This window comes from Vigna angularis, chromosome 9 (genome assembly GCF_016808095.1).
Source record: "Vigna angularis cultivar LongXiaoDou No.4 chromosome 9, ASM1680809v1, whole genome shotgun sequence".
Lineage (NCBI taxonomy): Eukaryota > Viridiplantae > Streptophyta > Magnoliopsida > Fabales > Fabaceae > Vigna > Vigna angularis.
This window is the reverse complement of record NC_068978.1, coordinates 18125004-18144411: the sequence shown is the minus strand read 5'-3', so window position 1 is coordinate 18144411 and position 19408 is coordinate 18125004. Positions and strand designations below refer to the sequence as shown.

General features: G+C 34.8%; 1 protein-coding gene across 1 annotated transcript; it reads left to right on the top strand.

Moving 5' to 3' along the window:
- Window positions 1-14318: 14318 nt before the first annotated feature.
- LOC108346588 (xanthosine methyltransferase 2) lies at window positions 14319-16257 on the top strand. Its single transcript, XM_017585658.2, has 4 exons — window positions 14319-14468; window positions 14557-14967; window positions 15094-15351; window positions 15775-16257. The coding sequence occupies exons 1-4, from the start codon at window positions 14391-14393 to the stop codon at window positions 16138-16140; spliced, it is 1113 nt and encodes a 370-aa protein (XP_017441147.2). The 5' UTR covers window positions 14319-14390; the 3' UTR covers window positions 16141-16257.
- Window positions 16258-19408: the final 3151 nt, after the last annotated feature.

The following is a 19408-nucleotide window of genomic DNA, read 5'->3' as shown; positions in this document are numbered from 1 at the left end:
TTTTAGAGCTACTTCTTTGTCCAATTCAGTAACCCTTCCATTACCTAGTATGCTACCCCCTTGGAGCAAGAATTCTGGACCTTGGACGCCTCACCAAAACGTCACAACACCCTACCACACACTAAACCAGTCACAGCAAAAATCTGCACTGCACCAGATTTTAATTTCAAGTAACAGACTTTTTAGCACAATTTGAAGGCCAAAAAAGTGGATTTCAAATGATTTTAAGCCTTGAATCAATAGAGGGACACAAAAGAAACCTAGGAGAGGCACTAGATCAGATTAAGCACGCAAGAAAAGTAAAAAACGAAGAGCCAAAAGTAGTGCAGTAAGGTGTTTGATAAAAATGCAACTGTTTGATGAAAGTCTCCAAAGAAGTGTAGATTTTGTGATTTTCGGTTTTTGGGGTTCAAAACTGGATTGCTTGGTTTTCAAATGATTTTTATGATTGGATTGTACTTTTTTGATCATATAATTCCATTTTCAAACATGTAACCAGCTCTTGCCAACCCAGAATTTAAATTTAAAGAATGTACAAAATTAAACACATTAAAAATGAAAACTGCACCAGAAAAATGGCTTTAAAAGTGTGCTTTCAAACCCAAAAATGAGTGGCAGTGTTTCTAAAGCTCAAGTGATGATTCAAGCAACTTTATATCATCAATTTAAAGGTGTTTAAACATTGAAACAGCAAGGAATCACACTACACTCAAAAATCACTAATTCACTTCCCTATTGAACAAAGTCTCGAACAGTGAATGATTTGGGTGTTAGTAATTATTCATTGTTTTCTTGCAACCCCACTGTAATTTGCTATCTGTTTTTTGGAGTGGGTCATTCAACACATGTTTCTCACAACACGCATAGTTTTTATCATATTTTTACTTGTTATTCCAATCCTTGGCATTTCATATAAGGTAGACAAATAAGTTAGATGTCTAGAATCTTCTTGGAATGTTCTTTGGGGGTGGTTTACTACTCATTAAGATTTCTATTTGTATGTCAATACCTGGTAGAGGCAGTGTTACGTTTTATTTTACTACTCCAAGGAAAAACATAAGAACCGTATAAATCTTATTTCACATCTACTGGGTACTCCTCTAATAGGTGCTTCTAGTGGCCTCCTCTGTGTCTCCAGATTATGTTAGGATTCACGGAGAAAAGAGATTAGTTAAGATAGTTAGAATATTTATGACTTAGTTACTTGAGCCAAGAAAACAAAAGCAACAATCATCCAAATACATTCAGTACGTTTTTGGTTTGACAATTGGAATTTTGATCCACAGTCTGGTGTAAACAATGGGTCATGCATGGCTTGAATTTTGATGCAGTGTGATGCTTGCAAGAAGTTGCTGTTTCTGGGTTGAGACTTGGTGAAAAGGAACCAACTTTACTGTTATGTCAAGGCTTGCTCATCACCCACCATTACTTTTTTTTTGTCTTCGGTAATTACCGAAGGCTTTTGGCCCTCGGTAATTACCGAAGGGCAAAAGCCCTCGGTAAATGTTAGCGACAAGGGATTTACCGAGGGCTCTTTGACCGTCGATAAGCCTTCGGTAATTACCTTTTACCGACGGTTTTGGGCTTTTTCCGAGGGCTTCTGGCCTTCGGTAATGCCCTTCTTTTTTGTAGTGTGTTTATAGTCTTTTACATAAGATACTTCCTGCCACAACACTACAACACTACAAGTTCTTACACCTTACTACAACAAGACAAGTTCTTACATAAGAAAACAACTCATAAGGCAATGAAGAGCAAATGTAAACGAGAACTAATAATAAAGACTATCTAAGTTCAAGCGGCATCATGAAGAAGAGAAGTAATGGTAGCAAAACGTACCATGACCCTTTCCAACCCTCCTTAGTTGAGGCACATACTCTGATATATTCTTGATTGCTTCAACCTGTACAGAAGAAAGAGACATGTTTTATTTAACATATAAAACACATTGGTAATATAAGCAAGATACAGTCTCAACTTGAAAAATCAAACTCAGTGTTCACTCCACAGGTACAAAAGTAATGATTTTCAGTTTTTATTATAACCTCAGGTAGATGTTTTCCTCCTTTTTCTGTTCAGGGTAAACATTCAACAAAAACCCCATTTAGTGGTCCAAGTTTGCTTTGGAAAGAACACACAGTTCATCTACATTCTTTTTTGGCCAATTTCTTTCAATTTCCTAACTTTCTCTTTTCTCCTCTTTCATGAAATAAAACCCTTATTTCAATCCTTCACATTTAAGGTTTCTATTATTCCTAATCCATGTTCAATTAAATTTCAAGTGCCTATGTCTTTTCCAACTTAATCACTGAACCACCATTATTATACTAAAAGAATTATACTAATATCACTCCTAAACTTTTTACTGTACTAGAAAAACAATTATAAAGGAGAAGCACATCCCATAAAACACTACACCTAATCTGTGTTGAACAAAGGTTTTTACCGAACTAAATATATCAAGCACAAATCTTTGAACTATATTGTATAACCTGTGAAATTTTTCAACGACAAAAATTCCCTATAGCTTAATCATTTAAAGTAAAGCATGGTATGCGACATATATATCCAACCATAAGCAAATATTCATAACATCACAATATACATCAATTATCTTGTAGCAAACAACCCCCAGAACAAAAATAAACATCCAGATATACAAATACAACCTCATATTTTCACAGAATATTTCTCAGGTTTCTCCCATTACTTCCTATTTTCGAAAAAGCCCTTCCTCTCTTATTTTCTCCCAGTGTAGCAATCTAGAATTCTCATGGTTTCTCTCTTCGAAACCCTTTGTAGGTAATTTATTCACATAAAACACAAAGAACATACATGCATAACAACAACAAACCCATGAAACTATGCCCAACACTCCAAACAACCACAAGGAATTTTGGGTTACTCCCCTTACACATATATCAATTCCCATAAATTACAGAATCATAACCAACCATAACAACAAACAAATGTCAGCTCCCCTTACCTCGTTTCCCAACCAATTTCCACTCGTTCTCGGATTACTACCAGCTTCAACCAAGGCATAAGACTCTCCACGATTTGCTCTGTTCTCGGCAAAGCTTTGAAGACCTCTTCCTTCCCTCGCTGTAGCGGTAGAACCAACCACAAAGCAAACCATCCAAGGTCCTCACAATGTCTCTTTTCCTCACGATGCACACTCACAGTGGGTGGATAAGGAGTAAGTCTTCACTCTTTGATTTGAAATAGAAATTTACCTTCTAGGGTATCTCCCAATTCACACAACGGTGCCCTCTTTTCTCCTTGATTTAAACCTAATATACTCCCTACAACCTGTCGAAACAATCGGTACCGTTATAGAGTCGTGCAGCGGAATAAAATATTAGTAAAGCGTGTTACGGTCACAAATCAAGTTTTGATGGTCCGTTTTAGAAAAACAATTTTCTTAGAGAAAATTTATCAAACAGTTGATATGTGTAAAATGTAAAGAGTATAAAGAGCAAGAAAATTCAACACAAAATTTTTATCCTGGTTTGATTCAAAAGAATCTACGTCCAGTTGTTAATCACTGTAAAAAGTTATTAAAGTTTTCACTAAAAATCAGTTTAAAGATTTACTATAGAGTGAATAAAAAGAATGATAAAAACCTTCCTTCGATGAACGAATCAGAAGGGTAATTTGTACTTTCCTTCGACAAACGAACCGAAACAGCGCAGATTAAAATCTTCCTTCGACAGACGAACAGGAAGATGACCACCTTGCCAACTCGAAGAGAACCGCTCCGACTATCGACACACGAAATGCGAGCTTCTCCTATTCACGAGACCAGGCAAAGTATTTGAGCTAGCTTTTTAGAACTTCCTCAGATAAACTGTATTCTTAAAAAGCTTAGAATCATTTTCTAAGAGTTTTGGAACTACCTTTTATTGCCAACTGGTCTAAGTTCGCAGAGATGAATTATAACTGCCACAGATAATCGATTATTGTTAGTGATAATCGATTATTTGGGTCCGTTACAGGGTTTTTCGAAAGTGATAATCGATTATCCTGAGGAATAATCGATTATTTCAGAGACTTTGGCAGTTCTCATCAGAGCTAGTGATAATCAATTATTTGTAGTAATAATCGACTATTCTAGAGCAATAAGGTTTTTGAGAAGGGCTCAGGATAATTGATTATAGCTTCTAATAATCGATTAAATGCATAGCAGTTCTAGAAATACGAATTTTTCTAAGTATTACATGATTAAGGTTTTTCCTAATACATTTATAATCTACAAAGTGCTTTTAAAACAATTATAACAATCTATCGTCTTTCAGCATCATCAAAATCATTTATCTTCAAATTTACCAATGCTCCTCATTGGTAAATATCTCCCCCTTTTTGATGATGATCAAAAATCACTTTTTAAAAGCAACTTTGGGTTATCTGCAAAAGATACAAACTGACAAACAACAATAAGAGTTAGTAGTAACTACACATATTTCTCCCCCTTTTTGATCATAAGCAAAAAGAGTTCTAATGCTCCTCCTTAATATGAGCTCCCCCTTAATATGAGCTCCCCCTCAATTAAACAGTGTATGTACTAAAACAATAGATCATTTTATTCATGAAAACATTAATGATTACAAGGGCACATAAAGCAAGACATGAACATGATAAAACATCCTAGGAATTCAAAACAAACAAATATGAAAGCACACTAACATAAAATCCTAAATCTAAAATTCAGGACTTGGTGGTCTCTCTGGAGGTTGAAGATTAAAGTGATTTTCAATGTTTCCAATGCGAGTATCAAGGTCATTGAACTGGTCGATCACAAATTCTTCATGATTTTGTTGTCACTCATATATTTGTTCAAAGTGAGTCTGTTGAAAGAGACACATATCCTCTAGTTGTTTTGACAGGTTTGCAAAATGCTTCTCCATAGTCAAGGATGAATTTGAAGGCATGTGAGAAGGACCAACATAAGCAGAGGTAGCAGTTGGGACTGGATCAACCATATGGGTGTCCATATCGTCATTGGCATCTGTTAGGTAATCATCATCCTTGTGAATGATCACACGGCCACGAGCAACAAAACCCATTTGGTGAAATGTTGTCTCACCAATTTCAGTGCCAATTGCTTGAATGGCGGTAGTGAGTTCGCCGTCCACACTTGCACCTTTGTATTCTAAAATTCGAGAGATGAGAAGTGCATATGGAAAATGATAAGAAGTATATTTCTTGGCCTTTACCATGGTGTCGAAGATGAGGGCTGGCCAATCAATGTGGATGTGATTTAAAAGCCCATATAGTAGTAGAAGATCTTGCTCTCAGCATTGAGCATGGTTAGTGGCACGAGGACATAGGATCCATACAATTAAGTAGTGAATCATCCTTTCTTCAACCTTGAATCCACCCACAAGCAGTTGTCGACGATTGATTTGTTGTTCAGGATGACGCAAAAAGGATTGAAAGGCGAGGAGACGATAGAAGTCCGGAACTCCAAGATGGACTTTGACAACATCATCCCATAGTGTGAGTTGTGCAACATTCGTCCATATGTCATCATCCAGAACTATAGGGACACCTTTCACTTTTGTTGTGATGATGTCGTCACGATAACGCATATTGAAGTAGAAGACACGGATGAGATCAGGGTAGATACACCCCTTTTGCTCCACGAGATGAGTAAGTCCTTGAGCATGAAACAGATCTGGAAATTGAAACCCATAAAAACGATAAAAGTCAAGGCGGATGAACTTTACCACCATGATTCGGCGTTCTTGCCAGAAGTGGACATAGTCACCATGCTTCTCCTCATCTGAAATCCAACCTTCGATGGAAGCAGGACGAACATTTCGGGAACGAGAGGAAGAAGCACCAGCAGTCCTCCTTCGGGTTCTTCTTGAATCAACCATGAAAGAAGTGGATAAAAGGAAACTTAGAAGAGATGAAGAAAGATGAAGAGATTGAGTTTAGATTTGGGTGCAGCAGTGTTCTAGGTGCAAATAAGTTACCTTTAATCGATTATGGGGGACTAGTTATAAGAAAAATTAAGAAACTAGCCGTTTTTAGTCGTTCCCAGTCGTTATGATTCGCTGCAACAAATATTTTTTTTTTAAAACTAGGAGTGTGATAATCGATTATTGTAAGTGATAATCGATTATTTGCTCAAAAGTCACTTTCTAGAAATTTAATGATATAATTGATTACGGATGACGATAATCGATTATTGTTTCTTAAATACCCAATTTTGGGTTTGAGTAAGGATAATCGATTATGCCATTAGATAATCGATTGTCTGTGATTAGAGATTGTCTCAAAAACCAAGAATAATCGATTATGAGCTTAGAATAATCGATTAAAAACGCGAAGGTTACGAAAAAATGAGAAAATTGGAGAAATCTCAAGTCTAAGATATATCGAACACTCCTAATTCTCTTCTAAGATCGTAGAATCTATCTTTAAGCAGTGTCTTGGTAAAAATATCAGCTACTTGATGTAAAGTGTCAATGTATTCAATTTTGCAATCTCCCTTTTGAACATGATCTCTCAAGAAATGATGTCTAATCTCAATATGCACTAGTAAAAAATATGCTTTTTAACTCGCCTAATAGACTTCGGTCTAAGAAAAACCGAAGCCTATCAGAAAGCGGTGGCAATTTTGTAGTTTTGATGAATTTATATGCCTCGGTTCAGTGAGAACCGAATCATATAACACATATTACAGTCTATTAACTCGGTTAAAGGTAAAACCGAAGTCTGTGTTTTGACGTATTGACTCGGTTAGAGGAGAACCGAGGCCTATTACCTCTATTGACTCGGTCAAAAGAGAATCGAGACCTATTACCTCTCACACATTACCTACTCTCACAGCAGAAGCAGAAACGCTTTTACCTACTCCCACACAACAGAAGCAAAAACACTTTTCTTTCCTCTCGCAGCAAAAGCAGAAACAGAAAGGAGAATCTCTCTTCTCCCACTTGGCAGCCACGACGCGAGGAGGTTCTTTCCTCCATTGCAGCAGGTTGCGCTCCAGAGGGGAGGCGCGATGGTGGTCGGCGTTGAAAGCGGAAAAGAGGCGCGATGGTGGTCGGCGTCGAAAGCGGAGGGGAGGCGCGATGGTGGCCGACGTCGAAAGCAGAAGAGAGGCGCGATGATGGAGAAGAGTACTGCGGCGGCGATGATGGGAGGCTTGCCGATCTAAGGCGTTTGGTGGGAGGTTCGTCGATCTAAGAGTTGAACGAATTGCGGTGGTTTCTGTAGAGGTGAGGTGGTGGCTAGTTCACAGCGAGACTGCGGCGAGACCGTAGCGAGGCCGCAGCGAGGTGGCGGCGACGTCATGGCAAGGTTGCGGCAAGGGCGTCGGCAGCGGTGGCGTTTCTGCAAGAAGGGGAGGCATCAACCTTCATCTTTTCTTCTCTCTGTTCTGGTTTGGCCTTGCAGGAGCCTCTCTTCTTCCCCAAATCATTCTCAGAGTTGGTGATGACAACCTCCGCAATGCTCATTGCATCAAAACCCATACTTTTTTTTGTGTTATTTTGGGAGCGATTTCTGTGTAGTTGTTGTTGGAGTGCTTGCTTCTGAGATTTGGTTCTGTATATTTTGAGATTTGGTTCTGTGAAAGGGAAGAAAAATTCAATAACTTGCTTGGACTGTGGATTTGACTATGGACTATATTGCATGAACTGTGGATTGTTTATTGTTTTGCTTGAACTGTGGACTGTGGACTGTGCAAGGAAGAGGGAGAAGTGGACTGTGCAAGGACGAGGGAGAAGTGGACTGTGCATACCCAAAAAAAAAACACGCTATTGCCTCGGTTATCTAAGAATCGAGGCATAATCTGATCTCGTTTTAACCCGGTTCAGAACCGAGGCATAAAGTCACCCCCTTTTTACCTCGTCCGTATATGCCTCGGTTGCAGAACCGGTGCCTATAAGCAAAATTAACCGATGCTATTTCCCCGTACTACACTAGTGATGCTTTATTCTTGAGTGCTTGATGGGGTTCTTGGTTAGGTTTATAGCACTAGTGTTATCACTTCAGAGGAATGTGATCAAGGAAGATATCAAAGTCCTCCAATTGATGTTTCATCCATAGAATTTGGGCACAACAGTTGCCAGCAGCAATGTATTCAACTTCAGTGGTAGACAAGGCTACACAAGCTTGTTTCTTTGAGTGCCAAGACACTAAAGAACAGCCTAGAAAATGACAAGTTCCACTAGTACTTTTCCTATCAATTTTACAGCCACCATAATCTGCATCAGAATAACCTATCAGACTAGGTGAAGCATCAGAAGGATACCAAAGTCCAAAAGATGTGGTTCCTTTTAGGTATTTCAAAATCCTTTTGACAGCAATTAGATGAGATTCCTTAGGATTAGCTTGGTACCTAGCACACACACATACACTTTGCATAATGTATGGTCTACTAGCAGTTAGATACAGCAAGGATCCTATCATTCCTCTAAACATGGTTTCATTTACTCTTGCTCCAGATTCATCCTTATCTAAATAACAAGACGTTGTCATCGGTGTGTTAGCTTCTTTACATGTATCCATTCCAAACTTCTTAAGCACTTTTCTACAATATTTAGTTTGGGAAACAAAAGTTCCTCCATCTATTTGCTTTATTTGCAGTCCTAAGAAGAAGTTAAGCTCACCCATCATAAACATCTCAAATTCACCTTTCATTATTTGTGCAAATCCCTCACACAATGAATCATTTGTAGACCCAAAAATAATATCATCTACGTATACTCGAACGATTAAGATATGTTTTCCTACTTTCTTAATAAACAAGGTTGAATCAACCTTTCCTCTAGAGAAGTCATTTTCAATCAAGAAAGTACTAAGTCTTTCATACCAAGACCTAGGTGCCTGTTTAAGATCGTACAAGGCCTTTTTCAACTTATAAACATGATGAGGATATTTAAAATCCTCAAAACCAGGAGGTTGACTAACGTATACCTCTTCTTTAATGAAACCATTCAAAAATGCACTTTTCACATCCATTTGGTACAATTTAAACTTCATCAAAGATGCATAAGCAAGTAACAATCTAATTGCTTCTAACCTGGCTACTGGGGTGTAAGTCTCATCATAGTCTATACCTTCCTCTTGACAATAGCCCTTTGCAACTAGCCTTGCTTTGTTCTTTGTGATGTGTCCATCTTCATCAAGCTTGTTTCTAAACACCTACTTTGTTCCAATGATTTGATAATCATCTTGTCTAGGAATGAATTCCCAATCATCATTCCTTTCGAATTGATTCAGTTCTTCTTGCATAGCAACACACCATTTATCATCTTGAAGAGCTTCCTTTATGTTCTTAGGTTCTATCTAAGACACAAAAGCTACTGTTAAGCAGAAATTATTACGATTGTGTCTAGTAGTTACCCCTTTTAATATATCTCCGACGATGTTGTCCAGAGAAAGTCCTCTTGGTTGTTGATAGCTTATAGGATCAACTACTTGATGTTCATTTTGAGTTTCTGGAGGATAGTGTTCATTTAGATACATTTCTTCAAGAGCTTCCCTCAAATAATCCTCATCACCTAGAATTGGTTTATTTGACTCAAGAGGGTTCACCTCAAGGTCCACAATTTCATCAAAGACAACATGCATTGATTCTTCAATTTTTAAGGTTCTTCTATTAAACACCCTATATGCTTTGCTAGTTAAAGAATATCCTAAGAAGATTGCCTCATCAGATTTAGCATCAAATTTACCTAGATTATCTTTACCATTATTCAAAACAAAACATTTGCATCCAAAGATTCTCAAATGAGATACATTTGGTTTTCTACCCTTAAACAGTTCATAGGGAGTTGGCTTAAGAATAGGCCTAATTAGCATTCTGTTCAACATGTAACAAGCAGTACTAACTGCATAAGCCCAAAAGTATTTTGGCACATTAGATTCATTTAAAAGAGTCCTAGCTAGTTCTTCTAATGACCTATTTTTCCTTTCAACAACACCTTTTGTTGGGGAGTTCTTGGAGTAGAAAAATTATGAGCAATTCCATGTTCTTCACAAAACTTTTCAAAAGATTCATTTTTAAATTCACCACCGTGATCACTTCTCAAGGTTTTGATTTTCAATTCCTTTTCATTTCGAACACATTTTGCAAACGATTTGAATGCTTTAAAAGCTTCACTTTTCAAGGTTAAGAAAAATGTCCAAGTAAATCTAGTGTAGTCATCAACAATCACAAGAGCATAGTAGTTTCCACCAAAACTTTTAATTCTAGATGGACCAAACAAGTCCATATGCAAAAGTTCTAAAGGTTTTGATGTTGAAATCATGTTTTTAGACGAAAATGAGGATTTGGTTTGCTTTCCCTTTTGACATGCAGAACATATTTTGTCTTTCTCAAATTTTAAATTAGGCAAACCAATCACAAGATCTTTTGAAATCAACTTATTTAAATGTTGCATATGAATATGTGCAGCTCTTTTATGCCATAACCAAGGATTTTCCTCTTTAGCAACTAAACGTGTTATACTATGACTAGATGTACTTTCAATATCAATCAAGTAAATGTTATTATGCCTAACACCTTGCAAAGCAATTTTTGTAGAATTTTTAAAATATACGGTGCATCTATCACTTTCAAAGGTTACCTTGAGACCCTTATCACATAATTGACTTATGCTTAGGAGATTGTGTTTGAGACCTTCAACACATAATACGTCCTTTATAGTCAATGTGTTTCCTTCTCTAATGTCTCCAGTTCCAATGATTCTACCTTTGTTGTTATCTCCATAGGTCACAAATCCTTGCTTCTTCTCAAAAGATATAAAATTTTTCTTGTCACTGGTCATGTGTCTTGAACAACCATTTGTCAAGATACCACAGTGACTTCTTTGACTTAGTAAGTTCCTACAAAACAAATTTGAGCAAGAATATAGGTCCCCAATCTTATTATGGGTCCTTGGGGTTAGTTTGTGCAAACATACATCATTTTACAATTTTAACCCATGCATATTTACCATTTGGAACACCAAAATGTTTGATGTTGCACTTGTTTGAGGTGTGACCAAGTTTCATGCAGTAAAAACAACAAGCCTCATACACTTTATTTTTCACAAAAGTCCATTTTTCTACCCAAACTCTACGAGTTCTTATCACTTTAGACTTTTTGTGTAGATGCGTGTTTCCACTTTTAGCATTGCTTCTCTCAAAGTTTGTTTTGGCATGTGACTTAGACATAGTTGCCTTTGCAAGTAAATTCTCAAGAATGTCAATATCAAACATATGACTTTTACACGATAGACATTCAAAAGGTTGTACAACAACATCAGATTCAGATAACTTAGTTTCTAGATTACTAACTTTGTTTCTCAAAACCACTTCAACATCTAGTACTTTTTCATACTTCCATTTCAATTCATTATGCTCTTTCTTTAACTTTTTATGAGCAACATCAAGTTTTTCAGATTCATTTAACAAATCAAGAAATGCCATTTGTAAATTAAATTCATCACTTGACTCTAAGCTAGAATCACTTACTTGGCTTCCTGCATCTTCTAAGTCTGCCATTAAGCACAAATTAGCTTCTTCATCTGAATCACTTGAACTTGAAGAACTAGAAGCATTCTCTTCCCAAGCTATGTAAGCTTTCTTCTTCTTTGGAAATTTTCTCTCCTTCTTTTCTTCACTTTTCCTTTTCTTAGAACAGTCAGTCTTCACATGTCCTTTTTCTCCACATCCATAGCATTTAACGCTTGATGGAGATCCTTGATTTTCTTTCCTTTCTCCACGGTATTTGTCTTTTCCCTTTGCTTTCATAAATTTAGCAAACTTCTTAATCATAAGACTCATATTTTCCTCATCGTCATCGGAATCATCGTCCTCAATTCTCTTAGAACTTTTTCCTTTTGAGATTTCAGACTTGAAGGCAAGCGTCTTTCGTTTGCCTTGATCCTCTTCTACAGTTAATCTTCTCAGCTCAAGCTCATGCTCACGAAGTTTTCCAAAGAGAATCGCCATTGACATTTGAGTGAGGTTTTGAGACTCTGAGATGGCAGTCACCTTTGGTGGCCAACACCTGTCTAATGATTTCAATATTTTCACATTCAATTCATCAGTGTCAAAAGTCTTACCCAAATCTGTCAGGTGGTTCACAATGTGAGTGAAACACTTCTGGACATCAGATATTGTTTCTCCAAGCTGCATTCTGAACATCTCATACTCCTGAATGAGTGTGTTCTTCCTTGCACGTTTCACGTCGTCTGTACCCTCATGTGTGACTCTGAGGACCTCCCACATCTCCTGTGTTGTCTTACACACTGAAATTCTATAAAATTCATCAAGTACTACCTACAACAGATGAAATAATATTACGAGCCTTAATATCAAATTGGGCTCTTCTATTTTCCTCAGGAGTCCAATTAAAGTATGGTTTATCTACTTCTACAGCATCAACAGTTCTTTTAGGAATATAGGGACCATTTAGCACAGCTTCCCAGATGCCTCTGTCAACAGACCCCATAAAAATTTCCATTCTGACTTTCCAGAAGGCATAGTTATCACTAGTAAAAAGAGGTGGTCTGTTGATGGATACACCCTCAGCATATACTTGATTTTGATGACCGGCCATTTTCGCAACAGTTTGAAAAAATATTAAAGCAAGCTCTGATACCAATTGTCGGACCAATCGGTACCGTTACAGAGTCGCGCAGCGGAATAAAATAATAGTAAAGCGTGTTACGGTCACAAATCAAGTTTTGATGGTCCGTTTTAGAAAAACAATTTTCTTAGAGAAAATTTATCAAACAGTTGATATGCGTAAAACTTAAAGAGTATAAAGAGCAAGAAAATTCAACACAAAATTTTTATCCTGGTTCGATTCAAAAGAATCTACGTCCAGTTGTTAATTACTATAAAAAGTGATTAATGTTTTCACTAAAAATCAGTTTAAAGATTTACAATAGAATGAATAAAAAGAATGATAAAAACCTTCCTTCGACGAACGAACCGGAAGGGTAATCTGTACTTTCCTTCGACAAACGAACCGAAACAGTGCAGATTAAAATCTTCTTTCGACAGACGAACAGGAAGATGACCACCTTGACAACTCGAAGAGAACCGCTCCAACTATCGACACACGAAACACGAGCTTCTCCTATTCACGAGACCAGGCAAAGCACTAGAGCTAGCTTTTTAGAACTTCCTCAGACAAACTGTATTCTTAAAAAGCTCAGAATCATTTTCTAAGAGTTTTGGAACTACCTTATATAGCCAACTGGTCTAAGCTCGCAGAGATGAATTATAACTGCCACAAATAATCGATTATTGTTAGTGATAATTGATTATTTGAGTCCGTTACAGGGTTTTTCAAAAGTGATAATCGATTATCCTGAGGAATAATCGATTATTCCAGAGACTTTGGCAGTTCTCATGAGAGCTAGTGATAATCGATTATTTGTAGTAATAATCTATTATTTCAGAGCAATGAGGTTTTTCAGAAGGGCTCAGGATAATTGATTATAACTTCTAATAATCGATTAAATGCGTAACAGTTCTAGAAATACGAATTTTTCTAAGTATTACATGTTTAAGGCTTTTCCTAATACATTTATAATCTACAAAGTGCTTTTAAAACAATTATAACAATCTATCGTCTTTCAGCATCATCAAAATCATTTATCTTCAAATTTACCAATGCTCCTCATTGGTAAATATCTCCCCCTTTTTAATGGTGATCAAAAATCACTTTTTAAAAATAATTGTTAGTAATAACTGCACATATTTCTCCCCTTTTTTATCATAAGCAAAAAGAGTTATAATGCTCCTCCTTAATATGAGCTCCCTCAATTAAACAGTGTATGTACTAAAACAATAGATCATTTTATTCATGAAAACATTAATGAATAAAGTACTATTGGGAAATGTATGTGTTTTCTTAGAAAAGTTTATAGCTTTTTAAATAAATTTAAAGAGTCTAAAGATAGTAAATATTATTAAAAGATAAGTATATTTAATGATAAGATGAACATATAAGAGAGAGAAAGAAATAGGCACAGAATAGAATAGAAAAAAAAATGCAGAATTCTTTATTACATCACTAAAATATTTAACTCGGGTTTTTTTGTGAATGTAGGAAAATAAATTTGATTGATGCAATTATACAAAATACCGACGAAATTGACATTTTTTTTAAAGAGAAACGAAGTTGAATTTAGCAACTAAATAAATAATTAAACTAAATTAAAATATCTTCCGATTATTGAATGAAAAATAAATGGGTTAGGCTGTTTTTGCCATGTTTTTTTAGTTATTAGTCATGATCATGTCTTTTTTTAGAAAAAAAACAGTCATATCCTTGTTCTAACAATAAAGTGCTCTGTATAAACGGTGACACTTACCATAGCCTAACATAATTGTTTGGGACTTTGTATTGTTGAGTGTCCATTCATTATATGATGGCAACAGAGAGAGTGCTTCACATGAATGGTGGTGAAGGAGAAACCAGCTATACCAAAAACTCCTTACTTCAGGTATTATCTCTTTTCTCTGTGTGTGTATATATATATATATATCATATTCAATATTAGGAAGAGGTAACCCAAGTTAAATTTGGTGTAGAGAAAAGTGGCAAGCATGGTGAAACCTATACTTGAAGATACTGTAAAACTGTTGATGTCAAAGACAAGTTCAGAAAGGTGTTGGAAAGTAGCAGATTTGGGATGCTCTTCCGGACCAAATTCACTCTTATTTGTGTCAAATATGTTGAGCATAATGGATAATGTTAACCTGAGCTTAAACCAGCGTACGCCACGTGTATTGCAAATTTACATGAATGATCTATTTGGAAATGATTTCAATAGCATCTTCAAGTTGATCCCCGACTTCTTCCAAAGAATACATGAAGAAAAAAACGACAACCATGTACGATGTTTTATTCATGCAACACCTGGAAGCTTCTACGGAAGACTTTTTCCTGATGATTACATCCACTTCTTTCATTCTTCTTACAGTCTTCACTGGCTATCACAGGTCAATTATATTCGATGATATATTTAAGAAATTAACATCATTTCATTTTAACTGCATGTGCTTCTGTTCTATTCTATATATACAATTGAATTTACGAAGTTAAATTGTTGCCATGGTATCATGCAGGCACCAAAAAGCTCGAGAAACACAGACGAACCACTCAACAAGGGAAATGTTTATATAACAAGTACAAGCTCTCATTCCATCCGTGAAGCATACTTTAGCCAATTTGAAAAGAATTTCGAACTTTTTCTAAAATCACGTTCAGAGGAAGTAAAGTCAGATGGTATTATGGTACTTACATTCATCGGTAGAGATGAAACCCATAAAATTGGTAATCCTGCAGAGGTAATTGGAATGGTACTCAATGACATGGTCCAAGAGGTAAGCGATGAGGTCTGATAGATGATTATCCAAAAGTGAACCAACTCATCAAAATAGCAGTTGTATTATTGTGTATGTGTGTCAGTCATTTCAAAGCCAAGAATATCACAAACCACTAACTTCGCTTTATAATTAATTTCCTTTTGCTTTCATATCGGACATTAGAATTCCACAACGAAAAGTACACGTGTCAGTTTGAAAACTGTGATTTAAAACCTGAATTTACGCTAAATTTTATAACAATTTATATGTTGTCATAGCAAGGGTTGTATTTTATTATTTTATCATTTATTTGACTTGTTTAGCATTGCATGTACTCCCTGTAGTGTATGTTTTGTTCTTGCTAAAGCCAGAATTTTGAAAGACTCTAGAGACCAGCAATAGGAAAATAAGGTTGCTTTATTTATTTTTTGTGATTGGTAGGGTCTACTTGAAGAGAAAAAATTAGACTTCTTTGATCTACCTATATATGGTCCCACTGCTGAAGAAGTTAGGCAAGTGATTGAAGAAGAAGGATCCTTTGCCATTCAAACATTGAGGACTTTCAACATAGGTTGGGATGCAAATCTTCACGAGGATGTCGATGATTCTATACTTGATAGCAAAATGAAAGGAGAGTTCGTAGCCAAGTCCATTAGAGCTGTTTTTGAACCTCTTTTGTCAGTTGAGTTTGGGGAAGATACCACGGATGAATTGTTCAAAAGATTTGAAAAGAAAGTTTCCCAACTCATTGAATTTCAGACTTTGGAGTATACTAATGTGTCAGTGTCCATGGCCAAAGCTTCTTGAAGATATATATTTTGTTGGGTTAATTATAATCAAATGTTTTGGATGAGTTAGTTATTTTGGATTTTTACTATAATGTTTTGAGTTAAATATTCAATTCATTGTAACTTTATATTTCTTTATAGGAGAAACTTTCATTATGTTAGTTTAGTAGCCTTGTAACTGTGGAGGCTTATCTATTTAGTTCTATAATTACTATTTTTTATATCAATAATGTATTATCAAAAAGCATAACGTAAAAACTTAACGATTTTAAAATAATTACGTAATATACAAAATTAAAGAATTAAATATGTTTTCAGTTTTAATTTTTAGTACAAATTAGAATTAATATATTTTTTAAAATTTTGATTCAATTTAATTCTTTAATTTTAGGAAATACATAAATTTTATTATTTTAACTAAATTTTATTAAATTTACCCGTTTTTTAGAAAATAAAAAATATATTAAATTACATAATTTTTATTTATTTAAAGTGAGAGCTCTCCAAATTCAATGACATGAATGGCCGTATGTCCTTTTTTTTTTATAAGATTTGACTCTTGAATGATAGGGATCTAATTGGATGAATGATGCTTCAAAGTCTTACTAGCTATTGACTTTTGAATTACTAAATTAAATACATTACCAGATTTTAACAACTAAATTATTAAGATTTTAACAACTAAATTTTTAAACATCCTTTAAATCTTTAACACTCACATGAAACATCATAGTCAAAATTCTTTATTGAAACAATATGTTTATCTTCTTTTTTTTGCTAACATATTAAACATTAAAAAGCCAAATAAAACTCAACACTATGAAAGGTTGCAAATCATCAACCTCAGTGATGGATGTTAAAATAAAACCTTAACATTAGTTACTTAAGTCAAAACTATTAAACCTTGTGCATCTCTCAAATGGATCCAATTACATCTCATTTATGGCTTCCGAGTTTGAGAGACATATGTAACTACTTAACCCCAAGATATTCGGTGTGATGTCCCAATTATCAATTTTATTAGTAAAGAAAGTTTTTTTTATAGCCTACTAATGTAATTATAAAATATTGTATACTCTTTAAAAAATTGACAACACCTTAATTAGTCATTAAACATATTTTGCATCCTTATTCATATTTATATTGGTATTTTACGTGAGTCCAAACCGTAATTAAACATTGTTTACTAACATACATTTATTTCTACTATAGTAGTTTTATAACTTTATTCTTATTTTTTCAAAATTAGACTAATATAATCGCATCATGTAGAAGAGATTCATATGAATGAACCTGGAGAGAACAGTGAACATGATAGTAATGGGCACTATCAGAGCTAGAGAGCTTATGTGGGCGAACTATAAGGAAGTCACAAGAGTGTCACCTAAAGGTCACCGTGTTGTTCTCAAAATCTCAAAATTCATGTACTATCATTCCTAAAGTTTTCTTCATCCTTTTGTCCTAACAACTTATTTTTCTTTTGAATGAATTAATCACTTATTTGAACCTCTTGGATTTCCTTCTATAAGTCACTAGTGACTTGAATGGAGTTTGATTTTATTCTATCATAACCTAATGTAATTGATAAATTTAAGTCTATAAATTTTTTTTAACAAACTCATTTTTGAAGACATTCAAAGATTTTTTGCTTAAAGTGTTTACTACGTACTACATTTACCTTCTCTGAGTGATAATGTAATTAAAAATCATAATCTTTTAAAAGTCTCATCCATCTCCTTTATCTCATGTTTTACTCATTTTGATCAAACATATATGAAACCCATGATCACTAAAACCTCAAACTTACCATCATAGACATATTCTCTTTACTAAGATAGTTTTACAAAATTATTAAATATTTCTTTTCTCTATTTATTTAGATTTCATTATTTCAAAAAAAAAGTTTTCTTTTTATTTGTTAATGAATAATGTGAAATAATATTAACTATTTTTGTAACTATGTCTATAAATTTGAAAAAAAAAAGTCATTTTAGAAAGTCAAAAGTTAAAATTCATTTAAATATATGTAAAATAATTAATTGTACCCTTTAAAGTTAAGTCAAAAGGAATATCATTGTTGATATAAAAATTGTTACAGAATAATAAACAGTTAAATTTAGTTAAATAACATTAAATTATGTCATATGGAAATCTCACATTGAAGAATAATATTGATTCCACTACGATTACCCATTGATTGAAAGTTGATGCTCAGTTATGCATTATTCTCAAAGGTACCTCTCATTCCTCTTTAAAACAAATTTTTCATTCCTACGAAATATGTTTTGAAATTTGGGAACATGCCAAATTATTATACACCAATGATACTCAATGTCTTTATGATTTTTGTCATGATCTTCTCAATGTTGTTACTCCTCGACATCAGGATTCTATGACTGATTATATGGGTAAAGTTCATGCTCTTTTCATGAATTTAATGAATTATTGCCTCCTGCCTCTACTCTTGTCAAATAAATAGAGCAACGGTCAAAGTTCTTCATGCTACTAGCATTACACGACCTTGCTAATGAGTATTCTCATATTCGTGATCATGTTTTTGGTTCACCTGTTGTTCCGACTTTGACTTCTACTTGTTCCACTCTTTTGCATATACCTAGTAAACCCATCAATGATACATATGTTTCCTCTACGTTGGCATCTCAACGTCATTATCACAATCACTCTCGCAAACCGGGAAAATGATGTCTCAAGTGTAAGCGTTGTGCAAGCTAGGCCACACGATTGACAGGTGTTATGCATTACATGGTCGCCCTCCTAGATCTGTTGTTATTGTTTAGACTACTCATCCGTCACAATCTTTTGATATTACTGATGACTCTGTTATTTTCATTAAATTTCTCAAAAGGTATAAGGATCAACAACCTTCTAGTTCTACTACATCTGTAGCACACACATGTACATCTTTTATTGGTATGAGTTCATCTTCTCTTGGTTCTTGGGTTCTTTACTCGAGAGCCATATATCACATTATTAGTAACAAATCTTTGTTTTCCTCTTTGTCCTCTTTGAATCCTTTACCTTCTGTTACAATAGTTAAGGGATCTGGAGTTTTAGCTCATGGTGTTGGGACTATTAACATTTTTCCTTTTTTATCTATTGATAATGTTCTTTATGTCCTTAGGTTTCCTTTTAACTTATTATCTGTTAGTTGTCTAACTCTTTCTTTTGATTGTGATATTTCTTTTAACAAATATTCTGTTTGTTTATAGGATTGGAGTTCGAGACAACTGATTGACACCGAATGTGAGTCCATGGTCTTTATCATC